Here is a 24,252-nt window from a genome sequence, read left to right on the forward strand (position 1 = left end):
ATCATGGTTTTCACATTAATTTTGCTGTTCGCAAGTTCCTATTGAATTAACATTGTATCCAAAACAGTTTGGCTGAAATCAGAAACATTACTGGTGTCTCAGCAACAAATCCTAATTAGATCAGTACACAGATAAATTTATACTGATATGGGAGATGGGATAGATTGTAATAATAAACTTTAGCCTTTTGTAAACTTACCATCCAAAGCAGAAGATAGCAAAATATATGCCAAGCATTGTGATGACCACATGACGTACAATAACACCAGCTCGACTGGGACTGAGATAAAGACGGAACCAGAAGGCTGCAAAAAGGGCAAACAACTGACATACTGCAAAATTCACCTGCAAAACAAAACAAAAAGTAGCCTGAACCAACAGGAGCCAGACCTTCATTCAAGGCACATCTACTATTGCAACCCTGCCTGCTCTGTAAGTCAGCTTTTAGACAGACGTTGCTAGAAACCTATGTTGGAAATAAATGGCATAAGCTCAGCAGTTTCCTATTCCTGATCGAGTAAAATCAGTTAATAATTCACTGTGCAGTGCTTGGTTTCCGGATGTAGATTGTTTTTCCTCGGTAAGTGGGGTACCAGAGTTTACTGTCCAACTGGTTTCCCAGCTCAGATCAATTTAATACCAGGTAACATTATGAGCAGTACGACCTCATAAAATATAGAATCCACAAAATTCTCATGTATAAACAGATGTACAATTACAAATTGTACATCATAACCATTAGCTCAGACGTTGATCAAAATTAATGAAACATTTTAGTATGATTTTGAAAGATATTCTACAATTATGAGACAGTTACTTATGTCTGGTTTCTAATGTGGTTTACATTAGATTACTTAGCGAACCATTCTGACTGCATCTAATTTAAAAAGTTGCAGTTCTTAGACATTACTATTTATCAGGTTTTCGAAGAGGAAAAATATCCTATTAAACTTTTAAATAAAGCTTCTTACTATGGGTGGGTATTCAAAGGATTAGGATTATACAACATATTTCTTCCCAGTTGTAAATTTTGGCATGTACAGTACTGCTGACACTTGGCATGAACAAAAATCATAAATCTCAGTCTGATAAAGGAAAAGAAAAGAACTTCCATTTCCCATTAGCATATCAGTAAATCTAATCTCGTACTCATTTGCTTTCCCAATGCTGCTCAGAAATGAAAATTTATAAATCTTACCTCCCATTCTCAATGTTGTTTTCTACCCTCCCTCCTGTCTTGCTGTTCTCTCCACATCTCATTCTAAAACTCATACCGAAGGTTTTTGACCTACAAGCTAAATACTGGCCATCTCAAACTGCCCTTGTAAAAGTGGTAGCAAACTTTTTTTTAAAACAACCCACATTCTGCGTGATGGCATTAATCAGTTCCAGGATTTTGATCTTGCGATGATAAGTGGTATGACAATCTTTATCCAAGTCTGAGGTAGAGATTATGGAACTGGAGTGCTGCTTAAAAAAAGCTCCCAGCTCCAGCAAAACCCCTCACCCCACCCACCTCCCTAATAGTTGGGCCTCCAGTAGCATACAGTACAATAGTGTCTTGAGATGTGCATACAGGAGTTTTAAAGAAGGTGTATTCAAAGGTGGCAGGATAGAAGAAACTCACATTATGTGAGAGAAACCTCTGATACATAAGCAGATGTTTAAATAAAATGTTATGTTTAAAATGAAATTGTTTGGTTACAAATTTTATTTAAGAGAAAGTTGTCATGGCTGTTGTATGACTAAAGATGTTGTTGGTAAACTATTAGTTGAAATCACACTACAAAGAGAATTGTTAAAAATAATTGATGCTTTGAAAATGAAAAAAAATGTTGTTTCCCAGAGAAATGAGTGATGTGGTGTTTAAATTTCAGGGCTGCTTTAATAATATGTATGCTTTGTGTGCCAATGGTTACTGGATCGTTGTAAAACAGCACATTCCTTCAACAGTTTGCAATAAGCAGAGTACCAGCGTCAAAATTCTTCTTCTTGGGGAGAAAGCAGGATTAGGCTATTGAGTTAGACAATCAGCCATGATCGTGATGAATGGCAGAGCAGTCTTAAAGCCTTCTCCTGTTCCTATGTTTCTATGTTAAGTATTGCAGCTTTTGTAACCAAAGTTTGGGGGAACAACAGTTCCCTGATACATTCCTAATAGTAAAATCTTGACAAAAGTCAGCTTACCTTTGCTGAATTAAAACAAATAATCAGCAACACTTCTCATGCAGCATAAATTGTTTACCCTTTGAAACTTGGTATTCATCTAATTCAGAGTGCAGGATAAAAAGTTTTGAGAATGTCTCTTTTTTCTTTCAGCAGCATTCAACATGCATTAAATATTGGTACTCAGTGGTCAATTTTCAATTACTCAATACCAAATGACTATGACAAACAAACCTCTGGTAGTTAACTGTATTCCACTCACGCAATTTTTCTCAAGTGAGTTGCACAGCATTAGGGTCGATTCAAAAATATCACGATTGATTAACAAACAGCAAGCAGCAAAGGTAATAGGTTCTAGTCCCAGAAAATTATATGGCTGCTCTCTCATTATAGAGAGATAACTGATGGTCAGATTTACCTGAAGGTCACCACCACACCTTAGATAAAGGGGAAGGTTGAGAAGGCAGGATCTTCATGGTGACCTCAGCCTGTATGGGAATTGAACCTATGTTATTGGTATCATTTTGTATTTCAAACCAGCCATCCAGCCAACTGAGCCAACAACCCCATCAAACAGTAACAATCAGTACAGAGCAAGTGTAGCACAATCCTTTGAATTCCTGTAATCATATGCTGTCAACTCAACCTGTTTAATGGTTTCTCTGCTTGCAATTTTAAAATTGACAATGCTTCCCTAAGTACTTATTAAACAAAACTGAAACATCAGATTTGATGAGTCACTGTACAAAGGAAAACAAAATGGCATGCATTAAAAGCAGCATTTAGAAGCCTCTATATTAGAGTCTATAACCTGACATTGACTGAACTATTGGTGTTTGACCAATCTGTGAAAGCTTGAATGCAAAACAAATAGGAAGTCTAACGCAAACTGATCAGCACAGCGTAGTCGTGGCAATTGAAATTTGAGTGCTTTATCAATTAATCACTTCAAATGGGAATTATTTTATAATTATCCTGTTCTTATTCATTCTTAGCTGAATAAATTGATCTTTCTCGTCATACGTCAAAAATAGGTAAAACCCCAGCTATAAATTCTAATGCTAGCAACTGGTTTTGAAATACTATTCATCACACTTGTTAGAGGACTCATGAACGTAATCATACTTCAAGGTTACATGTTAAATAACATTGTGAACTTACGCAGCAATTTTGAAGAGAGCAATACAGAGACTGAGATCTATGGTATTAATTAAAATTTACCAATGACAAGGGATTGAAAACATTGAACACAATGACCTTAATTCAGCAGTTCACTCAGTAAAGTGCCAGCATAAAACATAAAACAGACTTTTAAGGTGCAGAAGACTGCCATTCGACCAAATGATGCATGCCTGCGTTTATATTCTGCACGAGCTACCACAGTTTAGCTCATCTTATCCTATCAAATAGGATGACGCTTTTTTCTCCCTCGTGTATTCTCCAACTATGCTATTCACCTCAAATACCCACATGTCAGCAAGTTACACATTAGCAACACCTTACACATTCTAAGCACCTTAGGTAAATAAGTTTGTCCTTAAGTCCGTAACAACTTTATTCAGGAAAATTTCACTTAAGCTGTTTTCTCTCCATGAGCGTACTGTCGCTCAGCATCCCTGCCTTGTATTTTTGTGCTGTCACCCCTCAGCCAGAGATACCTCACTTATATTACTGCTGTCCTGCCATACCATTGAGTCAGGAAGTTTGCCATTGTTGTCAGCAGACTCAGTCAAGTCAAAAACATAACCTTTGCTCAGGGGTTCCCAGCAGAGTAATTCAGAGCAGTGACTGATACCAGTCCAGGGCCTGCACAGGACAGTCAGAGACAGGATTGTCTTCTCATAAGGGGTGACAAGTCAAATGACAGCAGAATACAATCCATCTTGATTCTCTCTACACTATTATGATCTGTTTGCCTTATTGAATGAAAGAGAGGCAAGTGTTACATGAGATGAAAATGAGTGCAACAGGCATTAATGTCGATACAGGTTGGAGGTGTCTCGAGTGAGTACACAGTGGAGAAGGTATTGCAGAATCAGTGCTGTCAGGGTGTAGTGGGTGAGAATGAGTGAGAAATACGTTGCAGGCAATAGTGAGTAATACAGCGTGAGCCTTGATGGGAGGCAAGTACAGCAGCAGATACAACGAGAGAGTGTGAGGTATCGGAAAGAAGATGGTGGCACTTACCCTAGTAGAGTGCAGAATGTCATTGACCTCCTTCTTCCAGTGCTGTACAGACAACTGAGAGTGCTTTACCACAGTAGGCAACCTTGGCCCACGCTGGGATGATCCGGTGTTGAGGCCTCTACTGCTGGTAGTAGAAAAAGAGGAAGTCCCATATGAACAATACCCCATCCAGTATGATCTCTGTGACCCTGCACACATGGGGTGTCAATTCCCACTGCTAACCATGTCCAGAGATACTGTCAGCAACAATGCAAGGCAGCTCCAGACTGATAATGCTTATCTGGGTGCACAATGGGCTATTCACATTGACATGGACACAACGGACATTGGTGAATTCTGGAATATCTGCTGAGTGATGAATTGTTCTGGGAAGAAGAGTGCAGTAAGATGGGGCAGAGATCAGACAGGAGAGATGCCATAGGGGTGTAGTAGATAATTAATGCAGCAGGTTTTGTAAGATACAGTGAGAGACCCCACTGGGCCACCTAGTGACAAACTCTCGAAAAAACTCCACGCATCTCAGACTTAGCCAAAACAAAAATCAGCCCCATGTTGTAATAACTGTAGTGAGTCCAACATGAGAGCACTTGGCTGTTTCCATAGAAAGGGTGGCAGCCTCCTTGGAGACCATGGTCCAACAGATCACTCAATGCATGTCTGATGAGTTTGGAAATACATTCCATCACTCTAGCCATGAGTGCTCAGTGTCAATGAGAAGTGTCAGTGTCAGGAGGAGAACAGGGCACTTCGCCTTCACTTCAACGACACCTTCTTCTTGAAGAGCTATGGCGGGCACAAAGACAGGCAGCCCAGCCATATCTCCTCAGGGCAGTCCAAAGGTGCCCTACACCCCAACCTCCCCTTGGCCAGTGACTTCCATTACATCCAGAAGCTGAGGCCAACAGGGACAATCATACAAATCTGCAGGGGACACACAGCAAACCTGGGCATTTTCGGCCCAGAGTTCCCAGGGGACCGCTGCCAAAGTCTTTGTGATAGATTCCCTCCACCTCAGCCCTGAATGTTGGGTGCTGATCGCCAGACTTGAAAAGGACCAACTATTTAAATGACCATGGCCAATCCCAGGTCCAGCTTCAGGATTGATTGTGGCTGTACCATATTCCCCAGTAACATGTAGAGTCACCCTGTCTCCCATTGAACCATCACAGCTCCCTGTCAGCCACAGGTCACCTCTTGCCTTCTGTGCAAAGCTACAACTCAGAAACAACTATTGGCTGATACTGTGTGCTAGTGCCATTGTTAGGTAAAGCTGGCATATTGCTGTCGTTTGGGTTTTGTGATGGGACAGTACACATCCTACATTGGTCCCCATGGACCCTCCTACTGCAATTGTAGAAAAAGTAAAGAAAACAAACATTGAGGAAGGTTTCGCTAGACACAATCAACGTTAGGTGCTCACCTGGACTGGAGGTAGAAGACCAAATAGACAGATACGTACTTGGTATATGCTGTTGAAATGTTGAGGAATTGAATGAGGAGAAATTAATCAGGAAGTTAATTCTGTGTTATTTATAAGATGAAAACAAGTGCAAATAGATTTCTCGGCACCTGGGGCAACAGAGTCATCCTACCATCTGAAGAAGGATGACTTTTTTTATTTCCAACATATTTATTACAGTTTATCTAAATGTAAAGAGTTGAAGTTTTGGAGTCTCACCACTGCTGGGAGCAGAAAAACTCCCAGGGTGTCTGCACCTTAAATTTCAAGTTGTCTTTGGTGGGACAACGCAGAAGGGAGTAACAGGGATAGAAACAAAAGATAGAAGAGTAAAAAGAAACGGTGAAAAGCACAAAAAACAAGGGCAAAAAAAAACCAAATGAGGACATGGTGCAAAATAAAGCTAACTGACAATGTTACAGGGACAAGTCTAAAGGCTTATTGCTTGCAGCATTCACAATTAGGTAGATGAATTAGCAGCACAAATAACTATAAATTTTCAATGATATAATTGTAACCAGAGAGGCATGGGCTGCAGGATGACCAAGGATGGGAACTGAACGTCTGGGGTATGCACTATTTAGGAGGGTCAGACAGAAAGGGAAAAGAGATGGGGTAGCATTTTTAACAAAGGAGGAAAGCAATACAATAGTGAGGGATAGTATTTGCTCAGAAAATCATGATGTACAGGTGGAGATAAGAAATACGAAGGGACAGAAAACACTGTTAGGGGCTGTCTACAGGCCCAACAGTGTGGAGATATAAGGACAGGCATTAAACAAGAAATCAGAGATGCATATAATAATGTTGAGACCATCATTATTCTTTTTTTTTAAATTGTGGTTTGGAATTGTGAGTTGAAGTTGAGAATTGATTTTTGAACAGCAGTTTATTTTAAAAAGAGAGACACAAGGGCGGATGTTCGCTATTGGAACTGGCCTAGAATGATACTGCAGATTCATTATTGCCCTCAAGAGACTGCAGACAATTCAATACTGTGGTGTTGCAATACTCAGGATGGGCAGCTGGTTGGATGTTGAATTGATCAATCAAGGGAGGACCGGTGCTGGTCGTCCAAGCACGAGCAACATTGGGAAAAAGAAAACAAACCAGTAAACTGGCTCTCACTGGGTTTTGAGCAGCATGCAGCTTTATCAATGAAGGTTTTGTCTGTTTTTGTTCATTTTCCTCTCCCTAATGTCTCTGCACTTGTTGAATATTCTGAGAAAAAAAATCTCAGCCCGCAAGAAATAAGTAAAAGTCGACAAAGGACTGCTGTAGTTGTATGCATGAACTGGTGACTTTGGAATTCAAATGAGATATTGAATTCCACTTGCCAATAACACTAATATCAGAAAAGGATTTCATGAATGCCTGGTATGCATCCTTATGAAACTAGCAAATGTATCCCTTACCTGTATCTACCCATCTGTCAGCATGAGAGTAGGATTTATAATCAGATAAGTTTAGGCTTATTTCATAGATATTAATTAGATCATCTTGTTTTTAATCTGTATTCTGCTGATAAAATTACACTATTGAACAAAAATTAACAATTTAAGTTAAAAACTTGGTGTTCAAGATCTGTTATTCATATCTGGATAGGAACAACTGAGAAAATTTGAGATGATTAAGAAGTGGTTTTGGTTTGGCTTGCTATCCCTGTAACAGTATAAGTGACTTGAATTTACAGAGAAAATGGACAGATCAAACTAGCAATAGTATTTTGGAACAGCATTTTCTGGAATGCATCAGTGATGGTTTTTTTAGAGCAATACATTGAGGAACCAACCAGAGAATGGGCTATTCTAAGCTGGGTGCTGTGAACTGAAAAAGAAATAATTAATAATCTTGTTATGCAGGTTCCTTTGGGGAACAGCAACCATTATATGATAGAATTCTTCATTCAGAAGAGTGAAGTAGTTGCATCTGCAACTTGGTACTGAATCTAAATAAAGGGAACTATGAGAGTATGAGGCATGAATTGGCAAGGATGGATTGGGGAACCTTATTGTTGATAGTGGATTGGCAGGTGTGCATGAACTACAACAATTATTTAGTCCTGTCTCCTGCAAAATTAAAACAGGAAAGGTGGTTCAACTCTTGATTATAAAAGAAATTTGGGAAATTAGATCCAAAGGGGACATATAAAACTGCCAGAAAAAGCAGCAATACTAAGGATTGAGAACAAAAAGAGAACAAGACGTTTGATAACCAGGGGAAAATAGAGTACAATAAGAGAATAAAATTGCAGTGAACATAGAAATCGACCATAAACATTTCTATAAACATTTGAAGAGAAATAGATAAGTCGAGACAAATTAGGTCCCTTACAGTTACAAAGCAAGGAAACGGAAAAAGGAGAACCAGTAAAAAGAAGAATGGAACACATCTTTGACTCAGTCTTCACAAAACAGGGCACAAATAACTTCTGAGAAATGCTAGAAAACCAACGGCCTAGTGAGAGCAGAAATGAAGAAAATGGTATTAGCAAAGAAAAATGGTGCTGGGAAATTAATGGGATGAAAGGCTGACAGATCACCAGAGCCTGATAATCCAGTTTTCAGAGTAGTGGCCCTGGAAATACTAGATAAATTGGTGGGAATCTTCCAAAGTTCTGTCAACTTTGGAGGGGCTCCTACAGATTGGAAGGTGGCAGATGTAACACCATTATTTAAAAAGAGAGGGTGAGTAAAAACAAAGAATTTCAGATCAATTAGCCTGACATCAGTCGTAGAGTAAATGCTCAAGACTATTATAAAAGGCATGATAACAGAACACTTAGAAAGCATTACTGGGATTGGACAAAGCCAGAATAGGTTTACAAAAGGCAAATCATGTTTAACAAATCTACTGGAGCTTTTTTTTGTGAAGAATGTCAACCAGCAGAATAGATGAGAGAGGCCCAATGGACATTGGTATACTTGGATTTTCAGAAATATTTTGATAAGGTCCCTCAAAAGAGATTAGTAGAGAAGGTTATCAGACATGGGATAAGTAGTGAAAAATTGGCATGATTGGGAATTAGTTGACAGACAGGAAACAGAGTGGGAATTAATGGGTCTTTATCATTATGGCAGGTGGTGACTAATGAGTTACTGCAAGGATCAGTGCTTGGGCCCCCAGCCATTCACAATATAAATAAATGAGGGAACAAAATGCAACATCGCCAAGCTTGCTGACAACACAAAAGTGGGCGGGATGAGTTATGAGGAGAATGCAAGGAGACTTCATGGTGATTTAGACAAGTTAAGCAGGTGGACAAACATACGGGAGATGTTGGATAACATGGTTAAATGTGAAGTTATACATTTTGGTATGAAAAGAACAGAAATTATTATTTAAATGGTGAAATATTGGGAAATGTGGAGGTGGGTGTCCTTGTACACCACTCAATCAAAGTAGACAGGCAGGTGCAGAAAGCAATTAGGAAAACAAATGGCATAAAGGCCTTCAATTCAACAGGACTGGAGTTCAGAAGTAGGGATGCCTTACTGAACTTATACAAAGCCTTGGTGACATCACACTTGAATATGACATGCAGTTTAGTGTCTCTACCCAAGTAATGATATACTTTCCATAGTGGGAGTGCAGCAGAGGTTTAGACGCTAATACCTGGGATAGCAGGAGAGTCCAACAAAGACAGGTTGGTTCAACTGGGCCTATGTTCACAATAGCTTAGAAAGGTGAGAGGTGATCTGATTGAAAAATATAAAATTCTAACAGGGCTGGACAGTCAGGATGCACGGAGGATATCTTCCCTGTTTGGGGAATTTAGAACCAGGGAAGACATTCTCAGAAAGAGGGGCCTGCAGTCAGCCTTGCAATGTGGCAGGCTGTGAACAGTAGTATGCAGTGAGTTCTTCTTGGAAGAAAGTCTGTAAATTCATTGTCTGGTATCACAAAAGGAAGGCTTTAAAGGCAGGAAGCTCAAACTAAACATGAGACCTGACACAGATGCTAGTTTGTAATGCAAGATGGAGAACGGGAAAAATTTCTGGCTGTTAACAGCTGCTCCTTTTTTGAGGTATTTTAAGTGCTGGAGGTGATTTCCTCGAATTCCAGGACCAGCAACTACTGTCTTATATGCTGTTGCATTGTTTTGGAACTTTGGGGAAAAAAAAAGTCAAAACAACAGCAGTTTTAAAAGGGAGAAGAACCGACAAAGGAAGCACATGATGAGGTCAGTGCAGGGGGGAGAGAGAGAGAGAGAGAGAGAGAGAGAGAGAGAGAGAGAAAGAAACTGACACTGTCTTCGCTGTTTGAATTCATGTATCGCTGGACAACAGAGTGCATCTGGGAAAATTAAGAGTGAAATTCACAACTGATCTTGGAGGAACTGTTGGGCGAAGTTCACAGCACAGAATCAGATAAGTGAATTGTTGTTTTAGGTGTCCTACAGAAAGTCTGCAGTAGTGATTAGAGTGGGTTCTTTCTTGATTATATGTTTTTTGAGATATGCCTCTTGATTAAACTTAAAATTAACGCCATAACTATTAATTTAACCTGGGGCAGTGTTTATAGAGGAATAGGATGGTGTTATTTTCTAGGTCTGTAGATTGTGAAGGAGCATAAACGGCCTTTAGTAGAGTGATATGTGCTTCTTGTCAGATGTGGGAGTTCAAAGAGAGTTTAAGGATTACTGCGGATTATGTCTGCCATAAATGCTGTCAGTTGCGAATCTTATTAGATCAAATGGATCAATTGGACAGACAGTTAGAAGCAATAAGGAATTTACAACAGCAATAGTATGTGATGGATGGCAGTTATACGAAAGTGGGAAAAGGAAAGGTAAGAGAGGTAGGCAGCTAGTGCAGGAGTCTTTTGTGGATATACCCATTTCAAACAGGTAAGCTGTTTTGGAAAATGTAGGGGGTGATGGATTCTCAGGAGAACGTAGCACGAATAGCCAAGTTTCTGGTATTGAGACTGGCTCTAATGCAACGAGGGGTACGTCAGCTTCTAAGAGATCAATTGTGTTAGGGGATTCTCTAGTTCGAGGTACAGACAGACAATTCTATGGCCAACAGCGAAAAATCAGAATGGTGGTTTGCTTCCCTGGTTCCAGGATCAAGAATGTCTCAGAGAGGGTGCAGAATATTCTCACATGAGAGAGGGGCCAGTAAGAGAACATTGGAACCAATGACATAGGATGGGAAAAGGTTGAGATTCTGAAAGAACAAGACAGAGAGTTAGGCAGGAATTTAAAAAGGAGGTCCTCGAGAGTACTAATATCTGGATTACTCACGGTGCTACAAGGTAGTGAGGACAGGAATAGGAGGATAGAGCAGATGAATGCATGGCTGAGAAGCTGGTGTATGGGAGAAGGAGTTTTGGACCATTGCAATCTCTTTTGGGGTAGAAGTGACCTGTACAAGAAGGACGGATTGCACCTAAATTGGAAGGGGACCAATATACTGGCAGGGAACTTTGCTCAAGCTGCTCGGGAGGATTTAAACTAGTAAGGTGGGGGGCATGGGACCCAGGGAGATAGTGAAGAAAGAGGTCAATCTGAGACGGGTACAGCTGAGAACAGAAGCGAGTCAAACAGTTAGGGCAGGCAGGGACAAGGTAGGACTAATAAATTAAACTGCATTTATTTCAATGCAAGGGGCCTAACAGGGATGGCAGATGAACTCAGGACATGGTTAGGAACATAGGACTGGGATATCATAGCAATTACAGAAACATGGCTCAGGGATGGGCAGGATTGGCAGCTTAATGTTCCAGGATACAAATGCGACAGGAAGGATAGAAAGGGAGGCAAGAGAGGAGGGGGAGTCGCATTTTTGATAAGGGATAGCATTACAGCTGTGCTGAGGGAGGATATTCCTGGAAATACATCCAGGGAAGTTATTTGGGTGGAACTGAGAAATAAGAAAGGGATGATCACCTTATTGGGATTGTATTATAGATCCCCCAGTTGTCAGCGGGAAATTGAGAAACAAAGTTGTAAGGAGATTTCAGCTATCTGTAAGAATAATAGTGTGGTTATGGCAGGGGATTTTAACTTTCCAAACATAGAGTGGGACTGCCACAGTGTTAAGGGTTTAGATGGAGAGGAAATTGTTAAGTGTGGAGCCGCAGAAAATAGGGGAGATACTAAACAAGTATTGTGCATCAGTATTTACCGTGGAAAAGGATACAGAAGATATAGACTGTATGGAAATAGATGGTGACACCTTGCAAAATGTCCAGATTACAGAGGAGGAAGTGCTGGATGTCTTGAAACGCATAAAGGTGGATAAATTCCCAGGACTTGATCAGGTGCACCCTCAAACTTTGTGGGAAGCTAGAGAGGTGATTGCTGGGCCTCTTGCTGAGATATTTGTATCATCGATAGTCAAAGGTGAGGTGCTGGAAGACTGAAGATTGGCTAACTTAGTGTCACTGTTTAAGAAAGGCCAAGCTAGGGAACTATAGACCAGTGAGCCTGACGTCAGTGGTGGGCAGATTGTTGGAGGGAATCCTGAGGGACAGGATGTACATGTATTTGGAAAGGTAAGGACTGATTAGGGATAGTCAACATGGTTTTGTGCGTGGGAAATCATGTCTCACAAACATCATGTCTCACAAACTTGATTGAGTTTTTTGAAGAAGTAACAAAGAGGATTGATGAGGGCAGAGCGGTAGATGTGATCGACATGGACCTCAGTAAGGTGTTTGACAAGGTCCCCCACGGAAGAAGCTGGGGCTGTTTTCCCTGGAGCATCGGAGGCTGAGGGATGACCTTATAAAAGTTTACAAAATTATGAGCGGCATGGATAGGGTAAATAGGCAAAGTCTTTTCTCTGGGGTGGGGGAGTCCAGAACGAGAGGGCATAGGTTTAGGGTGAGAGGGGAAAGATATAAAAGAGACCTACGGGGCAACTTTTTCCACAGAGGGTGGTACGTGTATGGAATGAGCTGCCAGAGGAAATGGTAGAGGCTGGTACAATTGCAACAGTTAAGAGGCATTTGGATGGGTATGTGAATAGGAAGGGTTTGGAGAGATATGGGCCGGGTGCTGGCAGGTGGGACTAGATTGGGTTGGAATATCTGGTCTGCGTGGGCAGATTGGACCGAAGGGTCTGTTTCCAGGCTGTACATCTCTAGGACTCTAACTGAGTACCTGTCAATTGTTTTAAGACTATTATATTCTCAAGTTTGAACATAATATAGAAATTGGTAGTCAAGTTAATACAAAATATAACAAGGAATATAAGCAAGTGAATAATATAAGAGTTAATTTAAACTCATTACGAATAGCATTACGGGTGGTGTGCCAAAGCTCCAGATTGTGAGAGCTTAAGAATATCGTGATCAAGGGTAAACATATCTGCTTTTACCTATGTGAAGTGCCAGCAGCTTCAGTTCTGGGCTGACTCGCTGGAGGCTGAACTATCGACACTGTCATGCATTGTGAAGGAGTGGGTTACCTGGAGCACTTTGTGCAGAGGTATTCACACTTTTTAAGCTGTTCTGATATGGTCAGTAGTCAGGAAGGTGTGGCTGCAACTAAGACAGGTAAGGAAACTCCAGTCAGGATTGCAAGAGTGTCGGCATCTACCCAATGCCCGGCCAGTGGGAGCTTCTCTCAGCTTATTTGGTTGAGAGAAGGTGAAAGTGAGGACTGCAGATGCTGGAGATTAGAGTCGTGAGTGTGGTGCTGGAAAAGCACAGCAGGTCAGGCAGCATATGAGCAGGAAAATCGGATAAATGCCCTTCAACACATTGAGAGAAGGGGCTATGAGATGGATTGGCTAAATCATCATGACACTCTGGTACTGAAAGACATTCAAACTGAGAGCACCAAAGGAATGTAGTGGTAGTAAGGGACAGTATCATGAGTGAGGATTGACTCTGTTTTCTGCAGCAAAGAGTATAAGTCCAGATGTCTGTACTGTCTGCCAGTCAGAGTCCAGGGATACCTGCTACAGTTGGAGAAGAATCCACAGTAGGAGAGGAAGGACCCAGCTATCTGGTCCATGCAGGCATCAAGGAAAAAAGAGGCTCTGCACAGGCAGGATGAGGAACAAGGCTCTAAGTTAAGCAACATAACTTCAAAGGTAACAATATCTGAATTATTAACAGAGTCACGTGCAAACTGGCATAGGATAAATAAGATTAGAGACATGAATGAATGATTTAAAGACTGGTGTGGAAGAAACAGCTTCCAATTTGTGAGGCACCAATACTGGGGAAAGTGGGATCTGTACCATTGGGACAGTCTACACTTGTACTGGTTCTGGTGTTCTTGTAAATCACCTAACTAGGGTTGTAGAGTGAGTTTTAGATAGTGGGGTCAAGGACCTAAATTTGGGAAGTTGTGGTGAATGAAAGAGTGAGAAAGAGTGAGGAAGGAATTAATGTGGGAAATGATGAATAGACCATGACAGGAAGGGACAGAGAATGCAGACCTAATAGCAAATGGACGGAAAAAATGGATGTCATAAAAATAATAAAAGGGACAAAACTTAGGGCACTCTATTCAAATGTTATGAGCACTTGAAATAAAACAGATGAATAGTTGTATAAATGGAGATAAATAAGTCCAATGTAATGGCCATAACTGATTTGGTTGCAGGAATATCTGGACTGGCACCTGAATTTGTAGGATATGTGACATTTAGGCAGGACAGAAAAAAAAGATGAAGGAGAGAGATTAGCATAATAGAGGCAAGATCTAAATTCAGGAAACCAGGGTATAGAAACAGTCGGGTAGAGATAAGGGGTGATAAAGGCAAAAGGGAATTGTCGAAATTGTGTACACGCCTCTTAACAGCAACAGTATGGTAGGACAAGATATCAAGAAAGAAATAATAAGAACTTGTCAGCAGGGTACACAAATTATCATGGAGGACTTTAACATACATATAAACTGGAAAAATCATATGTGGAAAAAGTAGTCATTGAATAATTTTCAGAGAATTTCTTAAATTAGCATGTTAGGGCACCAACAGAAAGCAAGCTATACTAGACCTGGTTTTGATCAATGAAATAAGATTAATTATTCACCTTCTCATGAAAGCACCTCTGGGTAGGAGCAACCATAATACAATTGAATTTTACATGGAGGATCTGGACCAGATGGGCCAGTGGACAGAGAAGTGGCAGATGGAGTTTAATTTAGATAAATGCAAGGTGCTGCATTTTGGGAAAGCAAATCTTAGCAGGACTTATACACTTAATGGTAAGGTCCTGGGGAGTGTTGCTGAACAAAGAGACCTTGGAGTGCAGGTTCATAGCTCCTTGAAAGTGGAGTTGCAGGTAGATAGGATAGTGAAGAAGGCGTTTGGTATGCTGTCCTTTATTGATCAGAGTATTGAGTACAGGAGTTGGGAGGTCATGTTGGGGCTACAGAACATGGGTTAGGCCACTGTTGGAATATTGCATGCAATTCTGGTCTCCTTCCTATCGGAAAGACGTGAAACTTTGTGGGCGGCACGGTGGCACAGTGGTTAGCGCCAGAGACCCGGGTTCAATTCCCGCCTCAGGCAACTGACTGTGTGGAGTTTGCACGTTCTCCCCGTGTCTGCGTGGGTTTCCTCCGGGTGCTCCGGTTTCCTCCCACAGTCCAAAGATGTGCAGGTCAGGTGAATTGGCCATGCTAAATTGCCCGTAGTGTTAGGTAAGGGGTAAATGCAGGGGTATGGGTGGGTTGCGCTTCGGCGGGGCGGTGTGGACTTGTTGGGCCGAAGGGCCTGTTTCCACACTAAGTAATCTAATCTAAAAAAAAACTTGAAAGGATTCAGAAAAGATTTACAAGGATGTTGCCAGGGTTGAAGGATTTGAGCTATAGGGAAAGGCTGAACAGGCTTGGGATGTTTATCCTGGAGCGTCGGAAGCTTGAGGGGTGACCTTATAGAGTTTTACAAAATTATGAGGAGCATGGATAGGATAAATAGGTGAAGTCTTTTCCTTGGGGTGGGGGAGTCCAGAACAAGAGGGCATAGGTTTAGGGTGACAGGAGAAAGATATAAAAGAGACCTTCGGGGCAACTTTTTCACACAAAGGGTGGTACGTGTATGGAATGAGCTGCCAGAGGATGTGGTGGAGGCTGGTACAATTGCAACATTTAAGAGGCATTTGGATGGGTATATGAATAGGAAGGGTTTGGAGGGATATGTGTTGGGTGCTGGCAGGTGGGACTACATTGGGTTTGGATATCTGGTCGGCATGCACGGATTGGACCGAAGGGTCTGTTTCCATGCTGTACATCTCTATGACTCTATGACAATTCCCTGCCCCTAATACATTTCGTCTTTGGGTCTTAAAAGTAGTAGTTCGTGAGATAGTTCGCCCAATGGTTTTAACTTTCTTTAGTCATTAGATTCAGGAGAGGTTATTTTACATTGGAAAATAGTTAGTGTAATTCCTTTATTCAAAAGGGAAGGAGCATGAAGCAGGAAACAGGCCAGTTAGCTTAATATCACTCAAAGGGAAAACGTTAGAAGTTATTCTTAAATTCGTTATAACAGGATACTTGGAAAAGTTCAAACTAATCAGACAGAGCCATCATGGTTTTGTCAAAGGGAAATCATGTTTAAATAATTTAATGGAGTTCTTTGAAGAAGTATCTTGTGCTGTAGCTAAAGAGAAACAGTAGACGTGTTGTGTGTGGACTTCCAGGGGATATTTGATAAAGTGTACATCAAAGATTATTGCAGAAAAGAGAACTGTAGGGGTAACATATTGGCATAGATAGAAATCTGACTGGCTAACAGGAAGCAGAGAGGAGGAATAAATCAGTCTTTTCCAGGGTGGCAGGATGTTACAGGTGATGTGCCACAAGTGTCAGTATTGGAGCCTCAACTCTTCACAACTTATAGAGATGATTTAGATGAAGGGACTGAAGATGCAATAGCTAAAAATGCTGATGACACAAGGAAACATAGGAGAGTAAGTTTTCAACAGGATAGAAGGAGCTTACAAAGTTCAGCGAGTGGACAATGATCTCGCAAACACAGTACAATGTGTCTAAGTATGAAATTGTCCATTCAGGCAGAAAATAGAAAATAAAAAATCTAAATGGTGAAAGTGTGCAGAGTTTGAGATGCAGAGAGATCTGGGTGTCCTAATGCATGAATTGGAGAAGGGTCGGTATGCAGGTAAAGCAAGTAATTAGGCAAGCTGATAAAATGTTGTTTTATGGCAAGGAGAATTGAATGCAAGAGTAGAGAGGCTATTCTTCAATTATACAGGGCATTGGTGATACCACATCTGGAGTAATGTGTCTTTCCTCAAAAGGCAGTGGATGCAGAGTGTTTGAATGTTTCTAAGTCAGAGGTAGATTGATTGTTACCATGGTGATGAAAGCTAACTGGGATATGCAGGAATGTAAAGGCTGAAGTCAGATCAGCCAGGATCATACTGAATGGTGGAGCAGGTTTGAAGGGCGAGTGACCTACTCTTGTTCCTTGTTCATATATTTGTGGGATACGAGGTAACCCACATTGAACTGAGATAAGGGAATGTATGTTCACTCAAAGAGTAGTGAATCTGTGGAATACTCACCACAGAAGGCTGTGGAGGCCGAGTCACTGGATATTTTCAAGAAACAGTTCAAATTAATTTTAGATTTCAAGAGGTATGCAGAGAAAGCAGGAATATGGCATTGAGATAGAGGATCAGCCATTATCATATTGAATTGTGGAGCAGACTCAAAAGGCTAAATTGGCCTACTCCTGCTCCTAATTTCAATGTTTCTATTAAACTAACCAACAAAGATATAGTCTTAATATTGAAAAGTGTGGCACTCTATAGGCACAGCAGGTCAAGCAGCATCCAAGGTGCAGAATCGATGTTTCGGGCATAAGTCCTTCATCAGGAATGAGGGTGGGGGAGGGGGCTGAGAGATAAAAGAAGGGTGGGGGTAGAAGGTAGCTGGGAATGTGATTGGTGAATGCAGGTGTGGGGTGATGGTGATAGACCGGAGCGGAGGGTGGAGTGGATAGGTGGGAAGGAAGATGGACAGGTAAGACAGTTCAAGAGGGCGATGCCAGGTTGGAGGGTTGGATCTGGGAGGAGGCGAGGAGCTTTTAGGAAACTGATGAAGTTGACATTGATGCCATGTGGTTGAAGGCACTGGTCCACAGGGCTGACCACTTCAAACTCCCCCTCCCACTCCCCCAAGGTCAATCAATAACTGGGCCTCCTCCATCACTAAATCCAAGCCACTCTATGACTGGAGGAAGAATGCCTCATCTTCAACCACATGGCACCTATGTCGACTTCACCAGTTTCCTTATCTCCCCTCCCCCACTTCATCCCAGATCCATCTCTCCAACTCTGTACTGCCCTCTTGAACTGTCCTACCTGTCCATCTTCCTTCCCACTTATCTGTTCTACTCTCCCCTCTGACCTATTACTATCACCCCCACCTGCATCTATCTGTCACCTTCCCAACTACCTGTCCCCCAGTCTCAGCCTCCTTTCCCTGTTCTCCATTCCCCCCCCACCCTCACTCCAAACATTCCTGACGAAGGGTTTATGCCTGAAATGTCAATTCTCCTGCATCTCGGATGCTGCTTGACCTGCTGTGCTTTTCCAGCGCCACACTTTTCGACTCTGACCTCCAGCATCTGCAGTCCTCACTTTCTCCAGGAAAGGAATAGTCTTGCCCCACTTGTCCACTCAGAACATGAGATTGTGAATATTAGTGAAGCCAAAATGGCAGCCAATAGGAAGTTCAAACACAAGTATGTTTTTCTTGACCATCACAGGCAAGTTAGTTTTTAAAAGAAACTACAAAACTTCACACAACTGAATGTTTTCATTCTTTCATGCTATATCCCTCACCAGTTCAGATTGGATTTGCTTTTGCTTTGTGAAAACAAAATTTGAGCTATATCACATTTAAACAATTGGTATCCAAATGACTGATTAATATAATTCCAAGTTTGGTTCCAGGGCTCATACAATATCAAGCAAGCTGCATGGGGATCGTACATCTTCATAGGATTAAGGAAAAATCCTAGATAGCAGAGGACGCTGCCATCAGCAAATCTGTGTCCGTCAGTGCTTTGAGCATAGTGGAGGATGCGGGACGAGGCCATGCCCAGGCCCAGGATTGCAAGATATCATTGCTGCTCAGTCTTCAGCTCTTTCACCACTTACATGCATCAGTCCCAGGACTCACATTTTAATCAGTGGAAAGTGGCAGATTTCACATACCAAAGGAAGTCTGAAGTACAGTATATCCCATGACCATTCCAGTTAGTACATAACTGACTGGTTAACCAACATCTTTTCCCATTTTTGGTGGAATTATTGTTGCCTTTAAAAATTAAGTGACTGTTAGAAAGGAAAATAGCAATGAAAAATACAAAATGTTGTGGTTAATCCCTTCTCCCTCTGCACTAGTTTGGCACTTTTTTATGAAAAAGGCAATAATGACTTGCAATTCTCAGTGATTATTTTTGTAGTACCTGAGGCAAGACCTAAAAATTTTAAAAGCAAAATTTTCCATGAACCTAATCTTAAATGGATTTATTGCTTTGATCTGTCTAAGTGGAAGAGGGTGGAGAAGAAAATAAACTATTACTCACAGCCTTATTTTAGCTGGGTCTGAGAACAAATGTAGAAACCGCACCCTTTTTATTAACCAAAAGGGCAATCAGATTAAAACATGAAAACACCATTCTCAACATCTCAATAAAAGCAATAAAGTGTGGACAATAGAAATCTGAACCAAAAATACACATTGCTGGTGCAGCATCTGTCGAGAGAAAGCAGAGCCATCTTTTGGTAACACCGTCTTCTCAACATCTCACTCTGCAACTGGAGTTTACAGACATGATGTAGATGTAACAGAGATCAAGTTTCTAATGCATCATCCACAAATGCTCTACAGTGAAAGTATAATTTGATAACTGAGCTGCACTCATTCCAGTTTTGCTGAAGAAAACTTTTGGATCCAAAATAATGTTTCAACAGTTAAGAAGAGGCAAACTTATTTTACTTCTGCACACTGAAGCATCAGCAATTGTGTAAAGCTGTCCAGAGATGAAAAGAATAAAATTTGATAACACAATACAGATTCAAGCTTTGTTGCTTCGCTGGTAGAGCACAAGAACATAAACTGGCTAGCACCAAGGATCCTGACCCTGAGCACCACACAAGATATAAAGGATACTGGAAACATTGGCCCAGAAACTCCACGAGATTAAAAATTACCCACTCAGATTTAACTGACTTCTTGAATCGGGATTCCTGGCAAGGTCCATCCTGGTGCAATGCAGGTGGGTGAGAGGGACAGGTAAGTGGATGAATGCCTCAGGTAAGTGGAGAAAGAAAAAACAGATGTTGGGTCAGGCCAGGTGGTAAGAGCAGGGTCACTCAGGGAGTGTCGTTATGATAGGGTGGGGGCATGAAGAGTGTTCACTACTGAGCTGGGGGTTCAATTTAATTACCACCCCAGAGTTACAGTAGAATTTTAATCCTCTGACCTTTCTTGGATAATTATTCTTTAACTTTAATTGGGTTTTTCAGAAGTAGGGGCATTTTCCATTGGAATCTTCAGTTAACTGGACAATTCCTACTCAGTCATCTGTGTTGGGACACAACTCCAATCTACAACGCTCCAATGACTATTTTGCCTTTGAAATACCTGAAGACAAAATAAATTACGTTCTTTATTAGTTGTGCTCTATACAAAAGGGCACTTTTGCTTCTTTCTTTTCAATGCTTGAGGGCACTGTGATAACACAATATTCCTTATCTCAGAGAAAAGGCAGTTGTATTTCTTCTAACGTCGAGGCAGTTCTTTCAGTTCTGGTTTCAATTCTTAAGAAATAAACATTAATAGTGTACAGTTCTGAGTGGGGCACTGTAACAAAATAAATCAAAATCTCGCCAAGGAAACTCCAGCCTCCACCAGTTTCCCTTGATTATAAGTCATGGAATTTCTTGGCTATTCTTTATATAACCGGACAGAAACAAGCCATCCATCCTACTCCATACACCACCTCTAGTACAACCCTCAGGTGGTTCCAATCCTACCTGTTCCAATGTAAATAAAACATTTGTTGTGACATCTCTCCCATGGATTGATCAAGTTTACATTTTTGGCCTGCTCCTATTCTTTATTATTATGCTAGCCCAAAGGACCTTCCTCTGTAGAGCATCAAACTAAAGAGTGAAGCGCTGGAGCACCACTGAGTGAGTGCTGCACTGCTAGAGATTGAATTTTCAGATTGGACTTTAAACCAATGTATCTTTTTTGCTCTTTAAGGTGGACACAAAATATCCCATTTCACTATTTCAAAACAATTAGGGGATTTAATCCATGTACTGACTAATATCTATTCCTTAATAAGTAATAAAATATAGCTCCTGTGGCAGCCTTCCATCATATAAAATTATGGTTTGAACTGTGATGATTAACTGTGTGTTAAACATTGCCAAGTATGGCTCAGGAACCCCATTCTGACATGGGAACCTTGTGTCATATGTGCTTTGAAGAAAGACAGTAGGATGAGAAGATGTATGATGCACTGACCTATGTTTTCTCAAGGCCTTCTTCTCAGCCAGACAAGATATTCATTTCTGCTCATTAGTGCCATTCCAAGCAGTCAGACTTCAGAGGTCATGACATCATCATTCTCCCAGCTATCGGTGTCATTGCTTGTCATTTTCATATCTTGGTACTCTTGATATCAAGAGTCCTGATAGCAAAGATATGGATCTCCAATGGGTTGTGACTCAGTGGCCAATTACTATCCAGGAGGTCTTCAGTATACAGCTCTCCCCCAGTCTGCAGGGAGTAGTCAGAGGGCACAGCAGCATCACAGAGTGAGTATAAAACTAACTAGGGACTCTACATTTAGAAGGATTGATAACATTCCTTGTGAGTGAGTTTTGAGAAGATTTGTAGCTCAGTTTGAGGTTCTGGATGTAGGTTTGCTCATTGAGCTGGAAGGTTCGTTTCCAGATGTTTCGTCACCATGCTAGGTAACATCTTCAGTAGGCCTCTGAATGAAGCACTGGTGGTGTAGCCCACTTTCTATTTATATGTTTGGGTTTCCTATGGTTGGTGATGTCATTTCCTGTGGTGACATCATTTCCTGTTCTTTTTCTCAGGGGGTGGTAAATGGGATACAAATCAATGTGTTCTAGAAATTCTTGAGTCTCTCTGTTTGGCTTGTCCTGGGATGGATGTGTTGTCCCAGTCGAAGTGGTGTCCTTCCTCATCCGTATGTTAGGACACTAGTGAGAGTGGATCATGTTGGTTTGTGGCTAATTGATGTTCATGTATCCTGGTGGCTAGTTTTCTGCCTGTTTGTCAAATGTAGTATTTGTTACAGTTCTTGCAAGGTATTTGCAAATGACGTTAGTTTTGCTTGTTGTCTGTATATTTGTACATAGCATTCTTTGTGAGCAGGATCAAGAGTCCTGCATGCCATGTTGCCTGCCCGGTGCCAGGGTGAGGGGCATCTTTGACCTGTAGGAAAGGATATTGGAGCAGGAGGGTGAGGATTCCATTGTTGTGGTCCACGTTTGGACAAACAACATAGGCAAGGCTCGGAAGGAGCACCTCTTTAGAGGTTATCAAGCACTAGGGATGAAATTAAGGAACATGTCCTCAAGGGTTATAATCTCTGGATTACTACCTGGTCCATGTGCAAATTGGCGAAGGGATAAGAAAATTAAGGAAGTAAACATGTCGCTAAAGGAGGATGTGGGAAAGAGGGATTCCATTTCATGGAGCATTGGCATCAGTTTTGGAACAGGAGGGATCAGTACCATTGGGATGGTCTCCACCTGAACCGATCTAGAACCAGAGTTCTAGCAAAAAGGATAAATAGGATGGTCACTAGGACTTCAAACTAGTAACCTGGGGGGAAAGGAAGAGGAAAATGACAGGAAGTATAATGTTAAACAGAAAAGAAAACAGCAGGTTAAGATGTGTGCAGGAGTGTTTAACTACAACAAAGACTATAAAGGAAGGAAAACTCAGGAGATATTATTAATGGAGATGTTAGAATTCAAAATGAAGATATAAAAACTAGCATAAAGGCACTTTACCTGAATACTCACAGCATTCGAAACATGGTAGATGAATTAATGGCACAAATCACCGCGAATGAGTATGATTTAGTAGCCGTTACAGAGACATGGTTGCAGGTTTGTCATAGTTGAGAATTAAATATCCAAACATATCAGAATAATGGAAGGACAGACAGGAAGATAAGGGATATAGTGGAGCTCTGATACTTAAGGATGACATCAGAGTGGTAGCGAGAGATGATGTAGGTTCTATGGATCATAAAGTTGAATCCATTTGAGTGGAAATTAGAAATTCTAAGGAGAAAAAGTCACTGACAGGCATAGTCTTTAGACTACCAAATAATATCACATTGGGACAGACAATAAACAAGGAAACAACTAATGCCTGTAAAAATGATACAATTATCATGTGGAATTTTACTCTACATGTTGATTGGTCAAACCAGGTTGGTCAAGGCAGCCTTGAGGAATTCATTGAATATATCGCTGACAGTGTTCTTGAACAGTATGTAATGGAATCGATGAGGGAGCAAGCTATTCTGGATCTGGTCCTGTGTAATGAGACAGGAATAATTAATGATCTCATAGTTAGGGATCCTCTTGGAAGGAGTGATCATACTATGGTTGAATTTAGAATGTAGGTGGAAAGTGAAAAGAACAAGTCCAATACTAGGGTCCTGTGCTTAAACAAAGGAGACTACAGTGGGATGAGAGAGGAGTAGATTGCAAGCAAAGACTTTATGGTGGGTCAGTTGATGAATAATGCAGAATTTTCAAAGCAATTTTTCAAAGTGCTCAGCAAACGTATATGTCAGTAAAAAGGAAGGACTTTAGGAAAAGGTGTGATCAGTCATGGACGTCGAAGGATATACATTAGGCTATCAAACTGAAAGATAAAGCATACAAAGTGGCAAAGACCAGTGGGAAATTAGAAGATTAGGAAAGCTTTAAAGGTCAACAGAAAGCCATAAAAAAAGCTACAAAGAAAACTAAGATAGATTATGAGAGTAAACTAGCTCAGAATATGAAGACATCCAGCAAATGCTTCTACAAATATATAAAACGAAAAAGAGTGGCTAAAGTAAACATTGGTCCTTTAGAGGACAAGAAGGGGGATTTAATAATGGGAAAGGAGGAAATAGCTGAGACATATAAAAGGTATTTTGTGTCAGTCTTCACAGTGGAGGACATGAATAACGTGCCAGGAATTGATGACAAGGAGACAAAAGTAGGTGAGGACCTAGAAACAATCAGTATCACAAAAGAGGTAGTGTTGGGCAAGCTAATGGAGCTAAAGGTAGACAAGTCTCCTAATCGTGATGGTATGCATCCCAGGGTACTAAAAGAGATAGTGGGAGAAATAGCAAATGCACTTGTGGTAATTTGCCAAAATTCGCTGAACTCTGGGGCAATTCCAGCAGATTAGAAAACAACAAATGTGACATCACTGT

The 24,252-nt window shown here is 41.0% G+C and overlaps 1 protein-coding gene across 3 annotated transcripts in view; it reads right to left on the reverse strand.

Annotated features, from left to right (window-relative positions):
* mboat1 (membrane bound O-acyltransferase domain containing 1) overlaps positions 1–24,252 on the reverse strand; it is a 123,159-nt gene that overhangs the window by 89,283 nt on the left and 9,624 nt on the right. For 2 of the 3 annotated variants that reach the window (XR_011955060.1, XM_072560909.1), the window contains exon 2: positions 200–345. The exons of the other annotated variant lie outside the window; for it this stretch is intronic. Coding sequence is in view for 1 of the 2 variants with exons in the window: in XM_072560909.1 (XP_072417010.1) it covers positions 200–345 (146 nt within the window). In the remaining variant the exon portion in view is untranslated. The remainder of the gene's footprint in view (positions 1–199; positions 346–24,252) is intronic. 3 annotated transcript variants of the gene reach the window in all.

The sequence above is a fragment of the Chiloscyllium punctatum genome, chromosome 41, assembly GCF_047496795.1.
Source record: "Chiloscyllium punctatum isolate Juve2018m chromosome 41, sChiPun1.3, whole genome shotgun sequence".
Classification (NCBI taxonomy): domain Eukaryota; kingdom Metazoa; phylum Chordata; class Chondrichthyes; order Orectolobiformes; family Hemiscylliidae; genus Chiloscyllium; species Chiloscyllium punctatum.